General features: G+C 39.7%; 1 protein-coding gene across 1 annotated transcript in view; it reads left to right on the top strand.

Annotated features, from left to right (window-relative positions):
* Nucleotides 1-2980, top strand: part of CEP70 (centrosomal protein 70) — an 80721-nt gene extending 77741 nt beyond the window's left edge. The window contains exon 15 of the mRNA XM_065876056.1: nt 2285-2980. Coding sequence (XP_065732128.1) covers nt 2285-2346 — 62 coding nt within the window. The 3' untranslated portion in view covers nt 2347-2980. The remainder of the gene's footprint in view (nt 1-2284) is intronic.
* The last annotated feature ends 9061 nt before the right edge of the window (nt 2981-12041 follow it).

The raw sequence follows: 12041 nt of genomic DNA, 5'->3' as shown, positions 1-12041 counted from the left end.
AGATCTTTGTTGTTGGTGGTTAAATTTTGAGTCTCAAGATGTCAGTGGGTTTGAGGAAACGGTGCTCCTTAGTCACTGTATTAGTGTTTTTACCCAGAGTTGTAGAAAGTGTCTGGAAACCACTAACAGTTCTGGAAACAAACTTCTAACTTGCAGTTAAAGTTGGTTGGGATTAGTCTGCAGAACAGAGAAACATATATCCTTTAAGGAGCTGGGGGCTGCCTTTGTTTTAGGACCTTAAAATGAGAAATGACATTACTCTGGCTAGGCCCAGTGTAACCTTGACTCTGTCATTGGCTAATGAGAAATGTCCTCAGAATTTATGATCTTGGAAGGTGTCTTTTTTTTGCTTCTTCCTCCTTCTCCTTCTTTTTCTTCTCTCTCTTTTTTTTTAAAGATAGTTCCTACTTACTGTGTTTTTTAGATATACAAATTAAATTTCCTTCTAAGGTGATGAGAAGTAATATAAAGTAAACATCTGTGGAAAGGAGATAAATTTATAAATCTGTTGAAGGGAAAAGTTACATTTTACACTCTTGGTCAGATTGAGGGATTCGTCAGTAGTAATATCTCTTAAAGGGAAAAAAAATGTAATTAGCTTAGGAATCATAGGCAAAATAGAAACCCAGTTCTCTTTAAGTGTGATTATATGTGGCTATAAAAATAATTTATCTTACTGTTAAGAACACTGTTTAGGGAATTCCCTGGCGGTCCAGTGGTCATTAGGACTCTGGGCTTTCACTGCCGAGGGTGCAAGTTCAATCCCTGGCAGGGGAACGAAAATCCCACAAGCTGCGCAGTGTGGCCAAAAAAACCCCCACTTTTTAAAAAGGTTAAAGTGATTTATTTATTAATGAATTCTTTTTTTTTCCATATAGCTTATTTGAAATTGAAAGTGTTTTTTTGTTTTTGTTTTTTTTTGTTGTTGTTTGGGAAAATGTAATTTGAAAGTTTAACTTGAGATGTGGAATTGTATAAATGTGTTGCCTTGTATCTCAAAGAGCCTTGTTTCCTGCAATAATATGATTTTACTTGCTTTGGCGTAGCAATTAAACAATGAGTTTCTTGTCATTAATAAACATTTTAATAGGTGTGCTAGCAACACTTATTTCAGAATCCTTCTATAGAAACTTCCCCTCAGATAGGATACTCAGCATGGTTCATGTAGGATCATTTGCTTCAATTCAACAGGTGTGATTTTAGAATGCGGGTCAGGGAATAACTTGACCTTTGTACCTTACCACAATGTAAGATGTGAACCAAATTCTCTGCTGTAGATTTGCTCATATTTTTTTCCTTTCCTATATTTTGATAAGTGGATTCAGATAAGGATTCTGACTGAAGTCAGGAGCTTAAACAGCTTGGGTCATGTGTTTTGGCTAAAGGAAGAACAATCAAAATCCAGCTAAACATGGAGGGAGAGAGAGATGGGAATCCAAGGAATCATGTTTTATGTAAAGGAAGTGAGTTTATGAACAGTGAACTAGCAGAATAATCTAGAAAAAAGTGGTGAGAATTTAGAGAACCTGCCACTGGGGCTTACCTTAAGTAGGGCTGGAGTCTACATAATCAGAGAAAGGACCTTCCTTAGTGGCTAGGAGCTTCCAGATGGTGAATTCTAACTTAGGCTGGTTGGAAGAAGATAGTCTTAGGAAGAGAAGTCAAATTCGGAAGGAATCTGGCAGAGAAGAACCTGAACTATCTTGTAGGCTGGACCAGGCTAAGCTCTATAATACACTGCATCTGAGATTTTACTCTGAGACACCTCACACCTTTTGTTAGGTAGATAGGCTTCATCCTAAGAGGTAGACCTAAGAGCCATCCTACTAATGAGAAATCTTTATCATAGATTTAGGACAGGACTGTGTTCCAAGAGAAGAAATCCCTAAGTCCTTAGATGGGGGCCCATGAGAGAGAGTGCCTCTACTGGGGATTTCACCATGTAGGCTCACCCATGTAGTTAAAGAGGCAGTAACATAATATCATAAATGTTGATGGTAGGATCTGTTAATAAGAGCACACTGCTAATGAGATTAATATCAGAGTCAGAGGGTGCTTTTGTAGGTGTGTGGTAGCTTTTACCCTTTTTTTTGCCCTGTGAAGCATCTGTGTCTGAATCAGTGATACACTCATCACCACTATTGGAGAAAAGTTTCATGTGCATGAAAGCACTAGTGATGTTGCCTTTGTGTCTGAAGTTTGCCTCTGAATAGAGATTCTCATTTCATCTGAGCCTAACAGTGGATAAAGCTATTCTTTTATTATTGTTGTTTTTCTATTACAGAAATTGATGACTTGGATGCCATTGTACCTGCAGTAAGGAAATTAAAAATACTTTCATCCTGAAAACAAATCATTTTTACTGTGTAAATTGCATTCTTAACATTCTAAATATTTTGTAGGATTGATCTTAGACAAGGGTTATAAAATGTATATACTCTCAGAATTCACCCCCTTCTTTCTGTTGGGTCCTTCTCCATCCATATAATTTTTATTAACTTTGAGATTCTTTTATAGAAAACATTGCTAAGTTTAATTACTAAATTAACTTTAGATCCTTTAATCATTTCTTAAGCAATTCTTGAGTGCTTAAAATGTAAGATTGTTTTAAAGTACAGTGTGTAAGAGAGAAACTCAGGGAGAGAGTGCAAGTAATAGAAACGTTGCATTTAAGTTCAGAGTTTTTTGGCCTGGGAACAAGGAATGCCAGTGGCTCTCTTTAGTCCAGCCAGCAGGAAGCTGTTGCTTTCCTGGCAAGGAAATGGCACATTCTATTAAGATATCCCTCATGACACTTGCCCTTTCAGAGCAGAAGGAACAAAAGGAAGAAGGAAAAAAGTTTTTATCGTGTTAGGGTAGGAAATGAATTATGAGGTAAAATAGATGAGTGGATGTGAGTCTCTCATAAAGTATCCTTTTTGCTATCTTGATGTGATGTACTTTTTATAAGGGCATGAAATCTTAAATAAAATATTTGTAATGAATTTCCAAACGTAAATGTTCTCAGTGACTTACTTGTATTCCTCACCAATAATGAGTCGTATTCTCTTACTAGGCTGAGCCTTCCTTGGGCACCCTTCCTGGTTCACCTTTGCTGCGTTTTACATAAGAGTAGCTTTCTTGATGCTTTCTACTTACCCTCTGTTCTCCATATTCATTCTGATTTTCTTAAAGGACAGATGTTTGGCTTCACATCCGTGAGTACGGGCCACTTTTGGTTACTGCTCCCTCACCCCCTACCCCCACTTTTTTTTTTTTTTTTTTTTTTTTTTTTTGCGGTACGCGGGCCTCTCACTGTTGCGGCCTCTCCCATTGCGGAGCATGGGCTCTGGACGGGCAGGCTCAGTGGCCATGGCTCACGGGCCCAGCTGCTCCGCGGCATGTGGGATCTTCCCGGACCGGGGCACGAACCCGTGTCCCCTGCATCGGCAGGCGAACTCTCAACCACTGCGCCACCAGGGAAGCCCCCCACTTTTATAAGTAACGGGCCTGGGAGACTTCTCAGTTATTCTTGTTCATTGCCATGTAGAATATTGGAAAGAATTTCCAAGAAGCAGCATAGTGGAATGCAGAGAGTAAATGTCAAGTATAGTTAATAGTTAATAGAAGTATAGTTAATTTACAATGTTTTGTTAGTTTCTGGTGTACAGCAAAATGATTCAGTTATAGATATATATATGTGTGTGTGTATATATATATATACACATATACACACACACATTCTTTTTCATATTCTTTTCCATTATGGTTTATTATATGACATTGAATATAGTTCCTTGTGCTATACAGTAAGACCTTGTTGTTTATCTATTTTATATATAGTAGTTTGTATCTGCTAATCTCAAACTCTTAACTTATCCCTCCCCTACCCCCTTTCCCCTCTGGTAACTGTAAGTTTGTTTTCTATGTCTATGAGTCTGTTCTTTAATAAGTTCATTTGTGTCATATTTTAGATTCCACATATAAGTGATGTCATATTTATCTTTGTCTGACTTACTTCACTTAATATGATAATCTCTAAGTCTATCCATGTTGCTGCAAATGTCATTATTTCATTCTTTTTATGGCTGAGTAGTATTCCATTGTGTGTGTGTGTGTGTGTGTGTGTGTATGTAACATCTTCTTTACCCATTCATCTGTCAGTGGACGCTTAGGTTGCTTCCATGTCTTGGCTATTGTAGATAGTGCTGCTGTGAACATTGGGGTGCATGTATCTTTTAGAATTATCATTTTCTCTGTATATATGCCTAGGAGTGGGATTGCTGGATCGTATGGCAAAATTTTAGTTTTTTAAGGAATCTCCATACTGTTCTCCATAGTGGCTGCACCAATTTACATTCCCACCAACGGTGTAGGAGGGTTCCCTTTTCTCCACACCCTCTCCAGCATGTTATTTGTAGACTTTTTTTTTGTGGTACACGGGCCTCTCACTGATGTGGCCTCTCCCGTTATGGAGCACAGGCTCCGGACGCGTAGGCTCAGTGGCCATGGCTCACGGGCCCAGCCGCTCCACGGCATGCAGGATCTTCCTGGACTGGGACATGAACCCGCGTCCCCTGCATCGGCAGGTGGACTCTCAGCCACTGGGCCACCAGGGAAGCCCTGTAGACTTTTTAATGGTGGCCATTCTGACTGGTGTGAGGTGGTACCTCATTATAGTTTTGATTTGCATGGAAGAAATATAATTTTAAAATTATGTTCATCTAAATTTTGTCAGCTAGTTTAAGAGCCTGTGGTTAACTCTTAGTTTAAAACAGAGGTTTTCAAACTCTTCCTCAGAGGCCTAGGAGTTTTTTTGGAGGGCCACTGAGAAGGGACAGTGCTGCTAGTAGGAAGAACATTAGGCCCTCTCTATCAGGTCTACTTTTATCCAGTTTTAATTATTTAAAATATAAGTACTGCAACCATTGTTTAGCTCTTGATTATTTACAGTTTTATTTATGTATAGTTGACATACATGTATAGTTGCTCCGCGGCATGTGGGATCCTCCCAGACCAGGGCTCAAACCCGTGTCCCCTGCATTGGCAGGATGATTCTTAACCACTGTGCCACCAGGGAAGTCCTATTTCACTAATCTTTTTTGTGTGTTATAAATATAACACATATGCTAAGTATGATAAAAACCATAAACGTCAAGTATAATGAATGATTATAAAGTGAACACCCATGCAACAATCAAGAAACAGAACATTCACCAGCACTCCAAAAGGCCTCCCCCACATACCATATGTGTCTTCCCCCATTAGCCTGACTTATGTTAATCACTTACTTGTTTTTTTAAATAGTTTTGCCAGTTTTGTGTGTACGCCTAAACCAAGATAGTTCAGTTTTGCCTATTTTTGAACTTTATAAAAATGGAATCATATTGTATATGTTCTTTTTAATTCTTTTGTTCAACATTGTTTGTACTGTTCATCTATGTTGTTGTGTGTAGGTCTAGGCCATTTGTTTTCATTGGTGTCTAGTATTCCTCTATGAATGTTCCATAATCCATTTGTCTGTTCTACTAGAGATTGGCATTTAGGTTGTTTCTAGTTCTTGGCTGTTGTGAGCTACTGCTGTGAACATTCTTTTTTTTTTTTTTTTGCGGTATGCAGGCCTCTCACTGTTGTGGTCTCTCCCATTGCGGAGCACAGGCTCCGGACGCGCAGGCTCAGCGGCCATGGCTCACGGGCCCAGCTGCTCCGCGGCATGTGGGATCCTCCCGGACCAGGGAACGAACCCGCGTCCCCTGCATCGGCAGGCGGACTCTCAACCACTGAGCCACCAGGGAAGCCCCTGTGAACATTCTTGTATGTGCATCCTCGTTCGCTTGTGTGCAGGTTTTCTAGAAGCAATATCCAAGAAATAAAATTGCTGGGTCCTAGAGTAAAACACATCTAACCATGTGAATGGAGCCTCTGGGGTTGTATAGTGTGCAACTTTGATGGAGAATGTATATTTCAACTTTAGAAGAAAATGCCAAACTTTTTTCCAAAGTGGTTGTACCAATTTATACTCCCACCATTAATGTATGAGAGTTCCCATTTTTCCATATCTGGACCAATTTTGGGTAAGTCAGATTTTTTATTTTTGCCAGTATAGTGTGTAGAGCTCTTAGTGTGGTTTTATTGTTTATTTTCCTGATTACTAATGAAGTTAAACATCTTTTCCTTTGTTTATTGGCCATTTGTATTTATTTTTTGAAGTGCTTGTATGTATCTTTGGTTCACTTTTCTATTGGACAGTCGGTCTTTTCCTACTGACTTGTAAGAGTTATTTATATATTCTGGACATGAGCCATTTGACAGTTATATGTGTTGCAAATGTCTTCTTCCATTCTATGTCCTCTTTCCATTTTCCTCTAGTTTCTTTTTATGAACTGACAAACTTAATTTTAATATAGAGAGTATAGTTAAAGATGTAGAGATTTATAGTTAGTGCTCTAAGTGTCTTATGAAACCTTTCTCTAGTCACAAGTGTAAAGTTATTCTCTTATATTATCTTATAGCTGTACACTTTTGCCTTTCACACTTAGTCTAATATACCTGCAGTTGTTTGATTTTTTAAATGTGGTATAAGTAAAGGACCATTTTTACATTTTCCATCATAGATACCCAGTTATCTCAGCACCATTTATTGAAAAATCGATTTCCACTCTGCTCATAGTGCTACCTCTGTCATGAATTGAATATCTGTGTGTGAATGGGTCTGTTACTGGACTCTCTTTTCTATTCTTTTGGTCCAGTTGTTGCTCCCTGCACTAGTACCCCACTGTTTTCATTATTTTAACTTTAAAATAAACTTTGGTATCCAGTTGATGGCCTCCCACCCTTTATGTTTCCATGTGTGTTGAATCAGATTATCAAGTTACACACACACACGCACACACACTACATATTGAGGTTTTTTTTCATTAAAGATAGGATCAGTGAGGAAAATCAGCATCTGTAATGTTGGGTCTTCAAACTCCAAATACAACATAGCTCTCCATCTGGTTAGATTCCCTTTAACATTTCTAATAAAGTTTCATAATTTTCCTGTAGGGATTATTGTTGGATGTATTCATAGTATTTGATCTTTTATACATTTATAAATTATCTTTTTAAAATTTCATTTTCCAACTATTTCAGGAACAGAGAACTACAGTTGATTTTTAAATATTAACTTTGCAGTTAGCAGTCTTGCTAGAAACTCTCTGATTAACTCTAGCAGTATATCTTTAGATTATTTTGGATTTTTATGCTCATGATCATATCATCTGTATATAACAACAGTTTTGGTCAGATATACCTGTTTTTTCTTGCCCAACTACATATGCCACAATACAGGGCTGAGTAGAAGTGGTGATAGCAAGCAGCCCTTTCTTATTCCAGATTTCAAAAGGAAAGCATTTAATGTTTCACCATTAAATATGATGTTTGCTACCATTACTATAAACAAATCTAAACTACCCTTGAGTATATCTTTTTCATCCTTTTATTTTCAACACTTCTGTGTGTTTGAAGTGAACCTCTTGTAAATAGCATATAGCTGTACTTTTTATTTTCATGGAATTTGACCCCCTTGCAGGTTTTAATAGTGGGTTTATTGTGATTACAAATATATTTAGAAGTCTTTTGCCTATCTTCTTTTGTATTTTCTATTATATTTTTCTATGCTACTTTTTTCTTTCCTATTTTTTTGGGGGGGTATTGAATTTCTCTTTATTTTTTTTTCTTCTTCACTACTGATTTGGAAGTTTTATATTTCAGCTCTGTTGATTTTTCTATTGTTACTCTATTTTATTGGTTATCTTAAAATTTTTAATATACACTTAGTCAAGGTCAGGAGATAGAAACTACATTGCACAGGTAGCCTAACAGGAAAAATTTAAAACAAGAACGGCTAACTAGTAATGGTAGTTACCTACTAAAAGGGGAGAAAAGGAGACTCTAAGGGGTATGCAGTAGCAACTTCAGAAATCAGACACTACCCCCAGGGATACAGGAGAGTGAACAAGGAAGGAACTTAGAAACTTAAAAATTGCCTTCCCACTAGGCTGAGATTTAAACCTTTGAGTAGAGGTCTGGCTGCTATAGGAACAGGCAACCAACTTGTGGCAAAGAAACTTGCCAGAGGGTGCTGGATGGTGCTGAACCATGAAGGCTGTATTTACGTTTGCAAAGCCCAAGGGCGTGAGCCAAAGAGTAAAGTGTGGCGGTGCTTTGGTAACTGAGGAAGGCCCTCACACAGCCAGGAAAAAAGCACCTCAGTAGAAGAAAGAAAGGCCCCTTCTTCCCACTCTGGCCTTGCAGTATCTCTCCAGTGCCCTCATTTGGGAAGCCTAACCTCAAGCCCCCTGGCAAAGGAGAGGAGGCTGTGGTGTCTCTAGTATCAAAGCAGGGCAAAGATGGGTTGATTTGGAGCTGAAAGGTAATAAACTAGTAACTGCCACATAACTTATAATTAATTTTTAAAATAGAAAACTATCTTTAATTTCTTAAATAAGGACTTTAACATTCCTCTGAACCAGCTTCATGTCCTTCTTAGATGTCAGTACTAGCATTTCAGTGCCACTGGCTTTTTAAACCCAGTTTTTGCAAACATTTTTGGTTGCTTGCTTACTTTATATTTCTTAAACAATCAAGACTTACGTAGGTTTACCAACACATTTTACAGATTTCTTTGCTCTCCTTTGTTTCCCACATGCCACTTCTGCCTTAATGTTACATTTTCCTTCTTGCTGAAATACATCTAGTGGCCATTTTTCAGTTGGTATTCCCATGTGCTTCATATTTTTAGAATTTTTTGTTTTTATAATTTTTGCCTGTGAGCTTCCCTTTAGTGGGAATTATCTGCTACAGTGGTCCAACATGTGCCCTAGGTGGGCATGACAACCCTAAGGGCTAGTTTTGTGGTTGCCTCTGTCAGGGCTTCACATGGTTGCAGGTTCTAAACCAATTTTCACATTAGTTTCCAGGTGTGGAGGTTTCCACACCAAGTCAACTGTGTGTAACTTCAGACCCCGTGGTCCTGTAGGAGAGAGTAGGTGATTGTTTCCACCCAGTGCTGACAGCCAACTGCTTGTCCTCATTGGCAGCAAAGGCATTTTCTGATGACAGAACTTTTCAGGCTCCTGTGCCTTACATAGTAGCTTTGCCTTCTCTCTGGTGTGTGCTAAAATTCTGGTTCTCTGTGTGTGTGTGCTAAAATTCTGGTCCCCCTTCAACTCCTATACCCTGCTGTAGATTTTCTCTTTGGATCATCACCAGAACTTTACCTGTGTTACTTTTTTTTTTTTTTTTTTTGTGGTACGCGGGCCTCTCACTGTTGTGGCCTCTCCCGTTGCGGAGCACAGTCTCAGGACGTGCAGGCCCAGCGGCCATGGCTCACGGGCCCAGCCGCTCCGCGGCATGTAGGATCTTCCCAGACCGGGGCACGAACCTGCGTCCCCTGCATCGGCAGGCGGACCCCCAACCACTGCACCACCAGGGAAGCCCTACCTGTGTTACTTTTTAATCAACCATGTTTAAAATAAATGTTGTTCATGGTTTAACAAGGTTTTCTATGTGTTTGGAAGAGGACAGATAGGTTTTCACTTGTCTGCTTTGTCTGCCATCTTGCTCAGTAGTTGTTTTAGGGTTGCTGATATTCAGGACGTGATATATGATACATTCCCTTCTACTCCTGTGGCACTTTATCATTTTCAAGCAACTCGTCTGTTTAGTGAACATTACAATGCCACTGTGAGGTAGATAGGACAGGCATCACTTGTCCCATTTCATTATGAGAATTTGTCACTCAAAACAGCAGAAACAGATTTTATTACACGTTGGCCATGTACTTAGCATAGCCTTGGATGATGGGGGCGAAAATCAATTCAAGTAGCTTCTAGGTCAATTGGAGAGTAAACAGAAACATTAAATACCAATCACAGTACAGGTAGTTGATTAGCATATGACCTTAGTAGATATTTAATAAACATTTTTAAAAATTAAATGTTACATGGCAGGGATTTGCTAAAATGAAAAATGTACAATGTTGATAGTAGATGCCCTAGATCAGGGGTCCCCAACCCCCGGGCCATGGACTGATACTGGTCCGTGGCGTGTGAGAAACCGGGCTGCACAGCAGGAGGTAAGCGGCAGGTGAGCGAGCGAAGCTTCATCTGTATTTACAGCTGCTCCTCATCGCTCGCATTACCGCCTGAGCTCCGCCTCCTGTCAGATCAGCGGCAGCATTAGATTCTCACAGGAGCGCGAACCCTACTATGAACTGCGCATGCGAGGGATGTGGGTTGCGTGCTCCTTATGAGAATCTAATGCCTGATGATCTGCGTGGAGCTGAGGCGGTGATGCTAGTGCTGGGGAGCGGCTGCAAATACAGACTATCATTAGAGAGAGGTCTGACTGCACAGAGACCATAATAAATCAGTTGCTTGCAGACTCATATCAAAACCCTATCAGTTGGGTATAAAATGGTAATTCACTATTGTTTAGATGTACATTTCTCTGATTACTTAGTGCAGTCAAGGCATCTTTTCATGTGTAGCCTGCATTCAGATTTCTCTTCTGTGAACTGCCTGTTGTGAAAAATATCTTCAGAGTGACCCTTAGCTTCTTCTACAACGTGAGGAAATTATAATGAGGAGGGTATAAAAATGTTAAGGACTGCTGCTAACCAATGACTGAGTTTTTAAATACTTGGCCAGGATAAGAGTAGTCTCTCTTATTTTTGTAAAGCTATGATGCATTCTCCACCCCATTGCAATCTGATTTGTGCTTCTGCTAACTATTTCTTTTTAAAGTGGAGCATTAAATGTAAACCAGCCCTTTCTATTTTGGTCAAGGTCTAAAAACATCCATTTAGAAATATGAATACAATAAACCTGACATTTGCAACAACAACAACAAAAAACCCTATCAGTGAGTGGCAAGTGAAAACAAGCTCAGGGCCCCGCTGATTCTGCATTATGGTGAGTTGTATAATATTTCATTATATATCACAGTGTAAGAATAATAGAAATAAAGTGCAGAATAAATGTAATGTGCTTGAATCATCCCCAAACCATTCCCTTCCCCGTCCCAGTCTGTGGAGAAATTATCTTCTACGAAACCGGTCCCTGGTGCCTAAAAAGTTGGGGACCGCTGCCCTAGGTGGGGGGGAGAGGCCCTGTCAGTGTGGGATGGCTATATGGAGGAGGTGGGTTTGACATAGGCCTCTAAGAGGTAAGTAGGATTAGTAGACAGGATATATGTGGACTGTTCTGGAACAGAGCATCTGCACATGAATAAGGTAGCAGAAAACTGGAGACCTGATTATGTTAGGTCTGAAACACAAGGAGTGGGCTTGAATTTTGTAGAAAGCAGGAAATAATAATTTATAAGTGAGAGTAAAATGACAAAAACTTTAAGATGTTACCATTCTTCAGAAAAGTGGCAGTGAAGGCAGTGGTAGGGAGAGGAAACTGATGGCAGGGGGTACTGCCTGCGTAGATAAGTGAAGAGGATGTGACTCGACAACAGCTCTAGGAGCGTGAGAAAGGACAAGAATATGTGGTTTTATAAAGTCTGAAATGCAGAAGAGGCACTTGTTTAAATATACAATTTACATATTTTGCTTTTAACATGTTGTTTAGGTGAACCAGCCCTCTCTTAGAAGAGTGGAACAGAATTCCCAAAACTATCTGAGAGAGATACAGAAAGCCCCTTGTTCTCTGGCACTGACACTCGGCAGCAGCCTCCAGTGCTCTATGGGAGTGCAGACGTAGACCTGGGTTTGAAACTCTTCTTGCCTTTTCCTATGGAAATAATGCCAAATGCTAGAGTTTGGTCCCAGGCCATCCCACACTGGAGTACTATCACTAACATTGTTGCCATCAGGGAAGTACATTTTAGTTCCAAATCAGATACATGAATGAACCTCCAGGCAGAGAAGTACCAGAGGTGGCAGCCAGCAGGGCTTAGATAGAGTTAGCTCTTGGCACTTTTTGGTGGATCACTTTTTAGTGCCATAAAAGAAGCCTCCTCCCTTGGTCAGTCACTGCCCAGGAATACTGATAGCTGCTTCACAAACAGAC

This window comes from Phocoena phocoena, chromosome 4, assembly GCF_963924675.1.
Source record: "Phocoena phocoena chromosome 4, mPhoPho1.1, whole genome shotgun sequence".
Classification (NCBI taxonomy): Eukaryota; Metazoa; Chordata; class Mammalia; order Artiodactyla; family Phocoenidae; genus Phocoena; species Phocoena phocoena.
This window is presented reverse-complemented; position numbering and strand designations above follow the sequence as displayed.